This window comes from Ornithorhynchus anatinus, chromosome 14 (assembly GCF_004115215.2).
Source record: "Ornithorhynchus anatinus isolate Pmale09 chromosome 14, mOrnAna1.pri.v4, whole genome shotgun sequence".
In the NCBI taxonomy this organism is placed as follows: Eukaryota; Metazoa; Chordata; class Mammalia; order Monotremata; family Ornithorhynchidae; genus Ornithorhynchus; species Ornithorhynchus anatinus.
This window is the reverse complement of record NC_041741.1, coordinates 21,820,540-21,835,854: the sequence shown is the minus strand read 5'-3', so window position 1 is coordinate 21,835,854 and position 15,315 is coordinate 21,820,540. Positions and strand designations below refer to the sequence as shown.

Below are 15,315 nucleotides of genomic sequence, written 5' to 3'. Positions count from 1 at the left end.
TTTGGAACTCATGCCCATTTTGGGACAGTATTTAGGATTTTCAAACTTCTAGAGAGCCTTTAAAATCCTAGTAAAATCAGAAGGTCAGTTCACATGCCATTTTTCTTCAATAATTATCCAGTTTAAACCTGTCTGTGTCTATACCATGCATTTAATTTGTATTATACATAGAATGCAAGAGATGAAGAAATGATCAGTTCCAATCTTGCAGCTCTGGACAAGAAAGTGCTCTTGCAGGAGGGCTGTACAAGCCAACCCGACATCGTACAACAGAAAATAAGGAAATCACAAGCCGTAAGTTACCAGCTGGTATTCAGATTTTTAACCTGAATTAAACATAATTATGAAGAATTATGTTCTAGTCATCAGCAGGTTGGGATCAGAAAAACTGTAAATACAGTATAACTTAATTCAGGATAAAGGTGTGTGTGAGGAGAGATGCTTCTGAGAGCATTCTGCCGAAACGTCGGCTGAGCCTCGGTCCCACGAACCTGCGTGGAGATTGATTATAGTGATGGTGGTTTTCACTGTGGCACTCATTCTGTGTCTCCTCCTCACCAGCCATGTTCCTTGCACTGGACTGCAACAAATGAGTAGGGGGCAGAGGTGCAGCATATTATAAAGTGGAAGCAAGGATTTTACATGCAGACTCCATTTATGGAGAAGGTAGTGCCAGAATAAATGATGGTGTAATTTCAAATTACGTTTTTCACAGAACTGCGAAGCTCTGAGTCCCCTCATATTGGTTTGGCACTCCTTCTGGCTCTCTTTGGCAACTTGAGTGACAAAAAGAAATTTTTTTATTACACAAATCTCTCTTCCTTCTCTCTCCCTCACCCTGAGACTCCATTACCTCAGTACATTCCCCTACAGTTTGCTATATATATTTATATATATATATATATGTATATATGCTCAGTGGATCCAGAGCTTCTTTCTTTTGACCAAATCCTGCTATCTTTTGGAATAAGAGGAGAGAGGGCAAAAATGTGAACTAGGAGGTAACTTCAAGTACAAGTTGTAGTAAATTCCAGTCGGTTACAGTCCAAATTAATTTTCCTATTTTGACTTTTCACATTTTCTTGAATTTCTATATGCTGTGTAGGTACAAACCATTGTAGGTAAGAATTTCCCTTCAGAAGTTTGAAACATTTTCCACATTGCCTCATACACCAAATAAAATTTTTAATGATTTATTCATGTAAGTGGCCTTATGCAGCATGGCATTAAATCCATAGCATTTTTTAAAAATTGACTGGCTACTGAAGCAAATAATAAGTTTCCCAGTATCTCTGTGGTAATGATACGAGTGAAGAAAGGCAGAATGAGCACTTAACTACTGATTGCACAAACTATGCCTTCTCCCTGTTCCTTTTTTCCTCACCTGTTAAATAGTAATGAAAACTCTAATTCTACTATAATTTAGAGATGTTTGTATGAATTTATCTGGGTAAGCATTTTGAATTTCTCTTATTAAGAAGTGAGAAATATTTTTCAAAGCCCCCATATCACTCCACATCAAGTAATCAGAAGTAGTTGAAATTGGAAATGATGAGAGAAATCACCAGCAAGTCTTTTTGTTTCTGGTCTCTGAGAGTCCAGTAGATATGGAGAATGAGGGTGTCAGTGAATGCAAATTCAGGAAATATTTTTCTAGCTTGCCACACTAGTCTGAGAAAGTATGTAGATGTAGATTGGGCAGGTGTAGAACAGTGTATCTGAAGAAATGAGAAATCTGGTAAAGCTGCCACGGATGGATATTTTCAATAGATTGCCAGTTTTGGGAGGGAGACTTTCCTAGGTCATCTTTTTTTTAAGGAGAAGACTTTGGGTGATTTTTGCTAGGCTTTCATTGGACCTGCTCTGTCCTCTAGCTGCTGCTGCTCTTACTGCTGAACTCGTCTGTGTGTGTGTGTGTGTGTGTGTGTGTGTGTGTTGTGTGTTATGAGAGGGAGTTGAGTTGGGATCTGAATGAGGAGGCAAAGGATTACTTGAGGGAGAAGTATGTGATGTTCAGGTGAAACATGGAAACAGCAGGGCTTCTGTTTCTAAACCTTCAAACCTTGCTGATGTAAATTTCATAGTTCTCTCTTTCCATATCTTCCATTAGTAAATTGATCAATTTGTAATCTCCTAACTGACCCTTGCTCTTGAATGTCCTATCTCTGACCTATACTATTTCTCCTTTCTGTAATGCCACCTATGATATTACCAGGGCTTCTCAGCCCTAAATCCCATCCAAAAGAACCCCTGGAGTTAATTTAGGACCCCAGTCAGTCTCCATGGGTCCTAAAACTCTCCAATTCTTCCATCCTTCTAATGCAGGCTTGAGAAAACCCTGCTCAGTGCACCCCAAATCCTTACACCCCTATAGCTGCTACCACCCTTCCTCTGAAGCCCAGGCATCGCCCTGATGGGGATTAGACTACCGCACCCTTCGTAAGGCTGGCTACAGGAAGCGTACAGAAAAACCGTCCCTTCCTCTCCAGTGGTACCCTGGGTCCACATGTCCCTTGGGACCCAGCGCTTCTCCTCCACCCCCTACTGCAAGAAGACAGCAAGATTTGAGATTTTGGGGTTTAGTGGTTTCTTAATTAGGTAACGGTGAAAGTCATTCTGATTCAATCCACCCTTCCCTCAATCTAATACATTTCCCCATCAGGACCATCTCTATTTTCCTGTAGGCATCCTGAGTCTCAAGTTTCTCTTGTCATTTACCTTCTTCTCTTGGGGTGTCCCAGGTTCTAATATCACACTCTCGATGGGTGACAGGGTGTCTTTTCAATGCCCCAGGAGCAGAAGCCTCACTTCTCTGAAATCCTGAACACTGGACCCTGACCCTCCAGGGATTCAGTCCAATCCCTCCCTGTGCCCCTTGTCCATCCAAAGTCCAAGCACAAGCTTTCCCTGTATCCTGCTCTCTCAAGCACATAGTCCACCAACCCTCCCTCCAAAATGACCCAAGGATCTTCTTTCTCATCTTTCCTCCCCAGTATTTCTCTATGACTGGCTTGGCTAAGTGTTTACACTTCCAACTGGGAGAAACACCATAGAGTGACTCCCCTGGATTCCTTTTTTCACCACTTTCCTGTCATGTCATCTCATCAGTCACTTCAGCACACATGCATTTCTCTATTATTTATTATTATTATTACTGATTAATTCTTTATATGTGTCATTTTTAATGTATTTTCTCACTTCTAATTATGGTATGTTGTGTGAGGGGGGGGGGTGCATGTGTGAGACTTTATTTCCTTTGTTCTCCAAGTACCAAATATAGTACTTTTTTACATGCAGTAAATAAATACAATATATTCTGATACTAAATTGGGTGAAAGGAGAGATAGTGAATACTTTGAGTGGTGAGGTGTTCTTTTTTCCTTCCATCTTTGCTGTTTAAGTGCCTTTTGTGTGGAGTATTCTGCTATGTGCTTGAAAACCTACAGTCAAAGTAGAAAACAATCCAAAATTCAGTCTTCTTAATTCACAATTTCTTCTTAATTTGGAGAAATTATGAATTGATGGATTAAAAAACCTAGGTATCAAAATTCATTTTTATTATTAAGAAAAATAAAAAATGAGATTCTCATTATAGTCATTTTTGATTGCTTCAGAAAATATATGTGCAGAACACTGGGCGAATTACAATGATTATGTGAGGAATTACAAAGGAGCATTTTGCCCATGGTATCAACCTTCTGGGATCTTTCATTTTATTGGGGAGATAGAAGACACCCAAATGCATGAAAGGGCAGAAGCATCACACATTACATTGATAAGATGTAATAAGGGATACATAAAGACTACAAATAACAGAAAACATATAATTTTCAGAGGTTTTCAAACATGGTAGGTGATGCATAGAATTACTTTGCTAGAAGGAACTGGGAAAGAGCTGAATGAGTACATGAAGCTGATGGTTAGGGGTTAGGGGTAAACACTGAAGGTTTCTGAGGTGTGGGAATATGTGTTCAGAAAGTCATTTTAAAAAAATGGTCTTGGTAGCAAAGGGCAGTATGGACAGGAGAAGGGAGAGTCAGGGAAATCAGGGAGGAGGCTGCAATTACAGGTGCCTAGATCAATCGTGATGGCCTTTTGGATGGAGAAGAAGGGAGTAAATCCTGGAAATGCTGAGGAGCAACAACTGACAAGAATTGGCTTCAGACAGTGTATGGAGGTTGAAAGTTTGGAAGGAATCCATGAAAATTCTCAGGTTGCAGACTTCATAGATGGGAAGGGCAGTGAGGTTGTCAAACCTAATGAGGAAATTAAGTGAAGAGAATTTGGGAGGGAAGATTTATTCATTCATTCATTCAATGGTATTTATTGAGTGCTTACTGTGTGCAGAGCACTGTACTAAACACTTGGAAAGTACAATTCGGTCACAGAGATAATCCCTACCCAACAATGGGCTCACAATCTAGAAGGGGGAGACAGACAACAAAACAAAACAAGTAGACAGGCATTAATAGCATAAGGTAATCAGGTTGTCCCATGTGGGGCTCACAGTCTTAATCCCCATTTTACAGATGAGGTAACAGAGACACTGAGAATCGAAGTGACTCGCCCATGGTCACACAGCAGGTAAGTGGCAGAACAGGGATTTAGGACCCAGGTCTTCTGACTCCCAGGCCACTAGGCCACACTGCTTCTCAAACAGAGGGAAATGGGAGATTGCAGAGAAAGAAGTGTGCTTGACTCAATTGGAAAGCTTTAATGAAAAAGTGAGTGAAAGAAATGATGCATCTTAGCTATCGTGGGGTTACATTCTAAACCAGGAGTTTCAATTTGTTGCAAAGGGCATCTCCCAAGAGCTTCATGCACTTCACTCAATAATTGCTCAATAAATACTTTAGATTAAATACTTCCTTGGAAGTGTTTTGACTGAATTGAATAGATTCATTCTATTCTGAATTTAATAATATTAATGATAATGAATTGATTAATGCCCAAATCAATTTAGTACTTGATCATGGCAAGGTTGTTAACCTTTGCAGTAACAACATACTTCTAGACTGTAAACCTGGTGTGACCAGGGATTATCTCTCTTTATTGCTGAGCTGTACTTTCCAAGTGCTCAGTACAGTGCTCTGCACACAGTAAGTGCTCAGTAAATACGATTGAATGAATGAATATTTTGTATGTTAGTACAAGGTAGTGGACAAGGATGTGGAAAGATAATACCTTGAAAAATCGTGTACTTCATTTACATATGTACCTAGAAAAGTTGACTGCAAAATCATTCAATATTGGCATATATTTGCATTCCCATTAGCTTGTGTAACTAGCGTGCTCTCTACTATTGCTTTAATACAACTTTATGTTCTTTTAGTCAAATGGCCAAATTTTGGGATCCTGGATCTCCAATGAGCCAAACCACCTGTTTCATATTACCAGAATACATAAAATCTGGAAGACATCGTGCACTAATTGTTGATGTATTCCAGGATCTAAGAGCCCCATCCAAAGTTATGTCCAATCAATGCAGGAAATTCAGCTCCCTCCCCACCCCCTCACACCATTCAGTTCCCACAGTTCTGAGCAGTTTTTCTCCCCATCCAGACTCCTAACACAGTCCTCCCTAGCTTGTCTCTTTCCAGTACCCACTCATTCAAAAGAACAACTGCCAATGGACTTGTTTCCTTATTCAAGGCATGATAAAAAACTCACTTCACTCCCAGCCCCTGTCAGTCTGAAATAGAAGCAATAGCAGCATGGAGATGGACCTGCGTGGTTAGTCCCTGCTGCCTTGGGAGAGGTTCAGAGGTGCCAGAGTGCAGCAGGGACTTGGAGCTCCTGGGGGATTCCCAGAGCCAAACTGGGAGCTGAGCAGGGACTCAGTGGGGGCAGGGAAGAGTCCGAGAATGTGGCCCCCAGAGGATAGAGATTGGAGCCAGACAAAGCAGTGTGTCAACCTGGCCACCATGGCTGGGACTCAGGATCCAGCCACCAGAAGGGGGACCCTGGGAGGGTGAAAGTTGCTAGGGAGACAGAGGTGGAGGGAATGAAATTGGAGTGCACAGGGTCAGAAAAATTCCTAGGAATAATAGAGTGTGACAAGGGGAGATAGGCTAGGGAGACAGAGGTGGAGGGAATGAAATTGGAGTGCACAGGGTCAGAAAAATTCCTAGGAATAATAGAATGTGACAAGGGGAGAGAGGCAGAGGAGAGGAATCAGCAGTATTTAGTCTATGGGAAAACATCCCAGTGTACAGTGGTTCACAATACACCCATATTTTCGAGGAATATATTAAGTACAAACCCTGAAATAAGCCTGTTCTTCATGTAATTCTCTTTGGCTTAACACTCCTTTCGTAGTGAAAAAAGCATGGGACAGGGAGCCAGGAGACCCAGCTTCTAATCCCAGCTCTGTCACTGGCATGCTGGTTGACCTTGGCATATCACTTAACCTCTTTGGGCCTCAGTTTCCTCATCCATAAAATGGGATTCACATGCCTTCTCTCCCCTCAGATTTTGAATCCTATGTGAGGCAGGGGCATTTTTCCAGTCTTGCTATTTGGTTTCAGTCCCTGTGCTTAGCACTTTATAAGTGCTTAATAAATACCATAGTAATAATAACAGTAATTACTGTTGTTGTTATCATTTATTTCTGTGGAACCAATTAAGAATGGTAACTGGGCTGGTACAACAGTATCTATAATCTGGCACAGAGTATTGTAGGAAATCATATTTTAAGGATTACTTGGTTTTGAAAATGATACTTTGTCATCTGGGTTACTTTAAAAGAGTTTCTCTTCACAGGAAGATGTAATTGCAGAGAAGAGGAACCAAGCAGTAGAAGAACAAGTAATGGCCGATCACTTATCTAGGTGAGAGCTTATTGATAAAGTAAATCACATCAAAGAACTTGCACTGAAAAGTCCTAGAGCTAGTTGAATTCCACAAGGTCTGAAACTCCCAAATTATCATTAATAATTACAAAAAATTTATGCCTCGGTGAAAAAAAACATTCAAGAATTCAACAAGAATTTGTAGGTTTTCATTACACAGTTTGCATATAACCCAGTGGAAGAATTAGGGAACATTCTTTGCCAAGCCTGAAACCGGTCTGGGTAGAACATGACCCACAAATTTGGTTTAGGAAGGAAGTGGTGGTGCCTGGATTGGCCAAAACCCAATGCCATTCTGTTTCCTAGCCTCTATCAGGCCTTATTGGACCGTTCTGCAGCTTTACTGTTTTTAATGCGCTAGAGTACTGGGTTTCAAGGGTGGAAAATATTTTATTAGTGGTGGACATAAAATGTTAGTCAGGGTGGTATTTTCAAGTTGTCTACTCCTCAACCCATTAATTCTGGTGGATTGTTTTCTTTTAGTATGTCAAGACTCCTGAGCGGTGGGAGTTGATTCAAATCTTGCTTTAAAACAAGCTTCTGATGGGCATTGTAAGGCTGCCAGAGACGTGTTTTTTATCATGGCATGTCATAAATATGCAAATACAAAAACAAATGCATGAGTTTTCAATCAATTGTATTTTCCAAGTGTTTACTGTGTGCAGAGCACTGTAATAAGTGCTGGTGAGAGTACAGTATAGGGGAGTTGGTTGACACTTTCCCTGTCCACAATGAGCTAACGGTCTAAAGGGGGAGATAGAAAATATGCATATATGAATTACAGATATGTACATAAATGCTGTGGGCCTGAGGGAGGCGTGAATTAAGGGTACAAGTACAAGGGAGACACAGAAGGGAGTGGGAGGAAATGAGGGCTTAGTCGAGGAAGACCTCTTGGAGATGTGCTTTGAAAAAGGTTCTGAAGATAGGGAGAGTTATCGTCTTTTAAATATGAAGAGGGAGGGCATTCCAGGCCAGAGGCAGTACATGGGTGAGGCATTGGTAGTGAGATAGACAAGGTCGATGTATGTTGAGTAGATTGGCATTAGAAGACCGAGAGTGTGCAGGTTGGGTTGTAGTAGGAAGTCAGGGAGTTAAGGTAGGAAGGGGAATGGGGATAGAGTGCTTTAAAACCTATGATAAAGAGTTTCTGTTTGATGAGGAAGTGGACGGGCAACTACTGTAGGTTCTTGAGGAGTGGGGAAACATGGACTGAATGGTTTTATAGAAAAATGATCTGGGAAGCAGAGTGAAGTAAGAACTGAAGTGGGGAGACAGGATAGCCTAAGTGATTGTATTAACATGGTAGTAGTCTGCATGGAGGGGAACGGGCTGATTTTACTGATGTTGTGATGGTTGAACCGAAGGGTTTTTGTGACACTGAATATGTGGGTTGAATGAGAGAAATGAGTCGAGGATAACACCAAGGTTATGGGCTTGTAAGACAGGGAGGATGGTGGTGTTGCCTACAGTGATGGGGAAAGTCACAGGAAAGACAGGGTTTGGATTTGGATATGAGGATTTCTGTTTTGGAGATGTTAGTAGGACATCCAAGTAGAGATGTCATGAAGGTGTGAGGACTGCAGCGAAGGATAATTACATTTAACTGGGGGTAGAAATACCAAGTGGGGAGGGGTGTTATTGACAGGATGGGAGTGGTTGAAAGTGGGAGGGTAAAGTCAGATGAGTCACCCCCGAAGTATTTTGGGCAGACTGAGCAGCCATAGCTAATTTATAATTCCAATCTGAAGTCAGTCAGTCAGGAACAAGAGTTGGAACCAAGCAGTTAACTCCACCTGATGTCCCATTTGCCCCCTACCCTGTTTGCCAGTGCAGCTGTTTTTCTTGCAGTCTCCAAACTCCAGGCCCGGCCAGAGCCTCTTCTTGGCCCCAGAAATCTTTGAGGATGAGTCACCTGCCCCCTTCACCTCCAGTCTGCCCAGGCAACCTGAGATATCCTCTGGGATACATCCAGTGGATGTTGGAGCTGCCTTACAAACTGTGCACAGCTTCCCAGCCCGGAGCTGCCAGGTGCTGCTGCGATAAGAGAACCCACAGCAGTTCCTGTTTCTCTGTCACTCATGCAGTGGTACCGGATGATGGATCTGGACTCAGAAATGGCAAAGATGTGACTTAAAGTGGCCAGGGACTCTCAGCCTCACAAGATCCCGGGGACTCCCTAAGCAGCCTGGCCTGGGTGGGCAGTAGCAATGTCCACAACGGTTCTGCGGGGAGAGTGAGAACCTCCTCTCCCACTGCTCTGCACTGACCGTCCTTCCCCACTCGCCCTCACATTGCCTCAAGTTTACCCTCACTCTCAATATAAACAATTGTCATCACTCCCTGTGGACCAATATTCTTTATTTTTCAGGGCTGTGATCAGTGAACCAGAACAAGACACTTTGGTTAGTAATCACCAAGGAGTTCAAACTCTTCCAGATCTTGTCACAGCACCTCTGCGTTTTAGGAAAAGAATGTTACATGAAACTAAGTGAGTGCTTTTTGTGGTTGTTTATTTGATTTGCAGTTTCATCAACAACATCAATATTTGTCGAGCCTCTACTGTGTGCAGAGCACCGTTCTCGGGGCTTAGGAGCATAGTGTAAAAGTTGAAGATGTAGTCCCTGTCCTTGAGGTGCTTACAGTCTAATGGAGTGAAATATATAGTACAGCATGAGGGAGGTCATATCAGTCACTTCTGTGCACATGAATAAAACCTCACCAACAACAGAGTTGTCTTTAATCCAGAGGTAACTGGTTTATTTCCCTTGTCTATAATCTGTTTTATTGTCTGTCTCTCCTGTAGTCTGTAAGATTCTTCTGGGCAGTGTTTGCCTCTATCAACTCTGTTGTATTGTACTTTCCCAACCACCAAGTACAGTGCACACTCAATTAATCCCATTGATAGTTTGGTTATGTACAGCCTTTTAAAATGTTAAAACTGATTTAGTCATACCTGAAACAAACAACCCTTTCAGCATTCATTAACAGAGATGATGTATTCTAATTAAAGTTGGGCTTCCTCTCCAGCACTCGTATTGATGTATGCATTTTCTTTCCAGAATTAGGACCAGTTCAACTTTAACTGAAAATATGCTTTCTAACAAATTACGCTTTGATTGTAGGATCATATCCAGGTAATCATGAGTTTTATTACACTTTTTTCTTGAAAGAATGATTAGTATTTTATTTGAATTATTCTAGTTTTTGAAAACTCTCACATTTCCAATTAAATGTGAATTTAGGTAAAGCATTTCATTTTCTAAGAGGGCAATCTCTTTCATTTCTTTAGTACTTTACTTTTCCCTGTGAGAATTGTGTTAATGAAGATAGAGTTGCTTCATTGAGAGATTATTCAAAAGTGATTTTTCCTGTTTTTATGCCAGGTTAAAGTCAAAAAGCCCTCTAGGATTCAGGTTACTTGTTATTTAAAAATAAATATAGTGATTAAAATGATATTCATAAATGAATGGTTTTTATACTATCAGTAAATTTTACCCTTAGTGATATCTGCTTGTTTCCTTTTAATTTTATCTCTCCATTTAAGGTAATAGCATGGGAATGAAAAACTTTTTTAATTGGACAAAATGAGAGAGTAATTAATAAATATTTTGCCAGTGGACTGTTTCAACAATTGTGGAGAGAACTAAAGCTGGGAATCTTTAAAAAATCAAAATTGCTTCAGTGTTGTTGTGGAAAAGGAACTAACAGTACAAGTAGATTTCAAAGGGAAGATGAGTAGTTTAGTTTTAGATATATTAAGTTTGAGATCTTGGTGGGGCATCCAAGTGGAGATGTCCTTCATGCAAGAGGAGATGTGGGATTTCAGGGTAGATGAGAGGGAGATTTGGCAATCGTCCACATTGAGTTGGTAGCTGAAGCCACGAAAGTGGATGAGCTCTCCGAGAGAATATTGTGTGAAGAATGAGAGGAGAAGTGGATGAAGAACGGAGCTCTGTCAGACACGGTAAGTTAATGAATAAGAGACTGTAGAGGATCCAGCGAACCAAACAGAAGGAGCAGCCAGAAGTGGAGGAGAATCAGGAATTTGAAGAGCAGCAGGCAGGAAACCTTCTTTTGAGGGACCACAGGTGAGTATTAGAGAGATGTAGAAGCATCATAAAGGTGAAGTGGGGGTTATGGGGAGACAGTAAACTATGGGAAGCAGCATGGTATAGTGGATAGAGGATGGGCCTGGGAGTCAGAAGGTCATGGGTTCTAATCCTGGCTTTGCCACTTGTCTGCTGTGTGGCCTTGGGGAAGTCACTTAGCTTCCCTGTGCCCAGGTTACCCCATCTGTAAAATGGAGATTGAGACTGTGAGCCCCATGTAGGACATGAACTGTGTCCAGCCTGATCTGCTTGTTTCCACCCCACGCTCTGTACAATGCCTGGCACATAGTAAGTGCTTAACAAATACCATAATAATAGTAATTATTATTCTTATGTTGTTAATAATAATAATAAATGTATTAATGGAAATTATGGCATTTATTAAGAGCTTACTATGAAATACTAATAGCATTTGTTAAGCACACTGTGTGCAGATCACGGTAGTAATTACTGGGAAAGAATACACAGGTGGGAATTAGACTCAGCCCCTGCCCCTCATGGGACTCACAATCAGACTGATGCAATGAGATATTCAGTTAATCAGTAGTACTTATTGAGTGCTTACTCTGTGCAAAGTACTGTTCAAAGTGCTTGGGAGAATACACTGTCAATCAATCAGTCAGAGGTGTTTTTTGAATGCTTACTCTGTGCAGAGCACTGTGCCAAGCAGTTGGGAGAGTACAATACAAAAGGATTGGAAGACAGGTTCCCTGCCTACAACGAGCTTGTTGTAGAGTTAGATATAATCCCTTCCCTCAAGGCGCTTAAAATCTAATGGGGAAGATGGGCATTAAAATAAATTAAAAGGGGCAGGAAGCAGCATAATTAAAAGATATGCATATGAATGCAGTGGTGGGAAGGGGTGAATACCCATATGCTATGGTGACATGAGGGCTAAAGTGTTATTGTGGGGTGACTTAACTGCTGCATCAGCCTCCTCGTTGACCTCCCCGCCTCCTGTTTCTCTGCATTCCAAACCATACTTCATTCGGCTGCCTGATCATTTTTCTAAAAAACGTTTCAGTTCACTTCTCCCCAGCCCTCAAGAAGATCTAGTGGTTGCCCACCCACCTCTGTCTCAGACAGAAACTCCTTACCATTTGCTTTAAAGAACTCAATCAGCTCACCCCTCCTACCTTATTCATTCATTCATATTTATTTAGCACTTACTGTGTGCAAAACACTGTTCTAAGTGCTTGGAAAGTACAATACAGCAATCCCAGGCATCCCAGGCATCCTGGGATTACTCAACAATGATATGGCCTGCTGCATCAGAATTGGATGGGCTTTATCTGACCCTTTCCTGATCACCAATCTCTAATACTTGATGCACGTTAGGTCCAATCATGTTCAACCTAATCTGTGTAGCCCTGTTCTAGGAGAAAACATGGAATTTCAAAGTTACTATCAGACTAGGATATGAAGGACAAATAGGCTTAATTCTGTGGTAAGTCTGTTCCAGTCCTTATAGAATCTTTTATTTCTTGGAAAGTACATATGAGCTGATGCTTGTGGTATTTCACTTCTATTTTAGAAGCAGGTATAATATCATTACATGTTCAGTCATGCCTTGGAGAAGATTTGAGAGACAAGTGAATTCTGATCGGGATGTCTTTGCCAGTGAGCCTTACTCAGAAGAGGCAAAACATTCCCAGAAAAAATGTTCAGTTCCTAGTTTGGAGAGCTGAACTTCGGAAGAATTATCACGCTTCTCTCAATGGTCTATTCACTCATCAATCATTCATTCAATTGTATTTTTTGAGCACAGCACTGTACTAAGCACTTGGGAGCGTGGCTCTGTGGAAAGAGCATGGGTTTAGGAGTCAGAGGTCAAGGGTTCGAATGCCGGCTCTGCCATCTGTCAGCTGTGTGACTTTGGGCAAGTCACTTGACTTCTTGGTGCCTCAGTTACCTCATCTGTAAAATGGGGATTAAGATTGTGAGCCTCATGTGGGAAAATCTGATTACCCTGTATCTACCCCAGCACTTAGAACAGTGCTCAGCACATAGTAAGTGCTTAACAAATACCAACATTATTATTATTATTATAAAAAAGTAATAAGTAGTAAGTAAAAGTAAAGTAAAAGTAAAAGTAATAAGTAGTAAAAAGTAGTAAGACACATTCCCTACCCACAACGAGTTTACAGTCTAGATGGGGAGACAGACATTAATATAAATAAATAAATTACAGATATATACATAAGAGCTGTGGGACAGGGTTGGGGGATGAATAGAGCTGTTCTATTTAAGCCTAGCTTATGTACAAGTGCTTTTTTTCCTTATTGAAATGATGCTGTTTCCTTCATCAGGTGCTTACCTGATTCAGTTGTTACTTTCTTTGTGGTTGTTTTTGCAGGGTTAGATTACTAGAGGAACATAGTTGGAGTGAGGCAGGCTGTTGTTAGGTACAGTTTTAGGTCTTCTCCCATCCCTTATTCAGGGTGAGCAGTTCCATTCCTAATTCTATACTATCCCGACTGGATTACTGCATCAGTATCCTTTCTGACCTCCCAACCTCTGTCTCTCCCCACTTCAATCTATATTTCACTCTGCTGCCCGGATTCTCTTTCTACAGAAATGTTCTGGGCATGTCATCCCCCTCCTCAAACATCTCCAGTGACTGCCTGTTAACCTCCATATCAAGCAAAAACCCCTCACTATTGGCTTCAAAGCTCTCCATCACCTTGTTCCCTCCTACCTCACCTCCCTTCTCTCCTACCACATCCCAGTCCACACACTCTACTCCTCTGCCGCTAACCTCCTCACTGTGCCTCGTTCCCGCCTGTCCCACCGGCGACTCCTGGCCCACATCCTTCCTCTGGCCTGGAGTGCCCTCCCTCCTCAAATCCTCCAAACAATCACAGTTCCCCCCCTCAAAGCCCTACTGAAAGCTCACCTCCTCCAAGAGGCCTCCCCAGATTAAGCCCCCCTTTTCCTCAGCTCTTCCTCCCCTCTCCTTCTCCCTGACTCTCTCCCTTTGCTCTACCCCCGTCCCCACCCCACAGCACTTGTGTATCTATAATTCTATTTATTTACATTAATGCCTATTTACTTGTTTTGATGTGAATATATCTATAATTATTTATATTGATGCTATTGACACCTGTTTACTGGTTTTGATATTTGTCTCTCCCCTTCTAGACTGTAAGCCCATTGTGGGCAGGGATTGGCTCTCTTTATTGCTGAACTGTACTTTCCAAACGCTCAGTACAGTGTGCTGCACACAATAAGCACTCAATAAATACAATTGAATGAATGAATGAATGAATGAATGAATGAATGAAAAGTGGCTGCTCAGTCACCCTGGATGCTACTGAATTGTGTTTCTGTCTTTTCAGGAACTGACTATTCACAGAGATCTGCATATTAAGAAACTGAATGGAGACTGTAATCCTTAGTAGACAATTACCTTATATTTAAAATCTGTATAAATACATTCTGATAATGCAACTAAAGTCCTTTCAGAAACAATATTATTTTGTTGCTACATGCTGCTAGTCAAGTCAAGTTTGCTAGTCAAGATTTGCTCTTCCTAATGTTTAACTCTGAGATAAAGTCTGTTAACAGCTAGAAATCTAATGTTAAATTTCAACTGTTGTAGACACGGGCGCGATGCTTGCAGATTGCTGATTGGACTATTTTTTATACATGACAGTTCACTTACTGTTTATGAATATCGACAGTTTGGCAAAAATAGGTATGTTATATAGCTTCTTGTGATAACCATGAAGATCAATACTTTTCTGAGAAAAGTTTAAAGACTGTAGTATTTTTAATCTTACTTTCAGGACAAATGCACTTCCATTTATTCAGAAAAATATTTATAATCATCAATGTGGACCAAGAAAAGGAAAGCAATATGAACTACACGACTTTTATGTGGTAAATATTGTTTTATAAATATATTTATAGCTTCCTTTTTGTTGTGGTATGCTGTTTAGGGGGAGACTAAAGAAACCTGGTCAGCCTAAGTCTTTGTGCATCATCAAACTTGATAAAGTTCCAGTGGTACAAGTCAGGTTGATCACCAAGAGTTTCACTTCCTCAGGACACATAATCTTGGGCACCAGTATTGTAGAGAGGGAGCCTTGGTCCAGCATTCTTACCTCAATTTAGGATGTTGACACATATTTCCAAACAGCCCAACATGCAAGGAAGGCCCACAGGACATCATGGTATACTGAGTTGAAAGTTTTTGTGGAGTCATAGAAAATCAGATATTGACCCTATGTCTGCTCTCTGCACTCATCCTACAGCTCTTTTGCTGGAAGGATCATGTACCTAGAGCCGCATTTTGATCAAAAGCCCTTTTGGCTTTCAGGAATAATTTTTTTCCATTAGATGGTCAGCTA

At 41.1% G+C, this 15,315-nt stretch overlaps 1 protein-coding gene across 1 annotated transcript in view; it reads left to right on the top strand.

Annotated features, from left to right (window-relative positions):
• CAPS2 (calcyphosine 2) overlaps window positions 1-15,315 on the top strand; it is a 116,214-nt gene that overhangs the window by 57,155 nt on the left and 43,744 nt on the right. Inside the window, exons 7-12 of the mRNA XM_029078551.2 lie at window positions 172-294; window positions 6,763-6,830; window positions 9,223-9,342; window positions 9,914-9,988; window positions 14,565-14,660; window positions 14,752-14,845. Of these exons, the coding sequence (XP_028934384.1) occupies window positions 172-294; window positions 6,763-6,830; window positions 9,223-9,342; window positions 9,914-9,988; window positions 14,565-14,660; window positions 14,752-14,845 (576 nt within the window). The remainder of the gene's footprint in view (window positions 1-171; window positions 295-6,762; window positions 6,831-9,222; window positions 9,343-9,913; window positions 9,989-14,564; window positions 14,661-14,751; window positions 14,846-15,315) is intronic.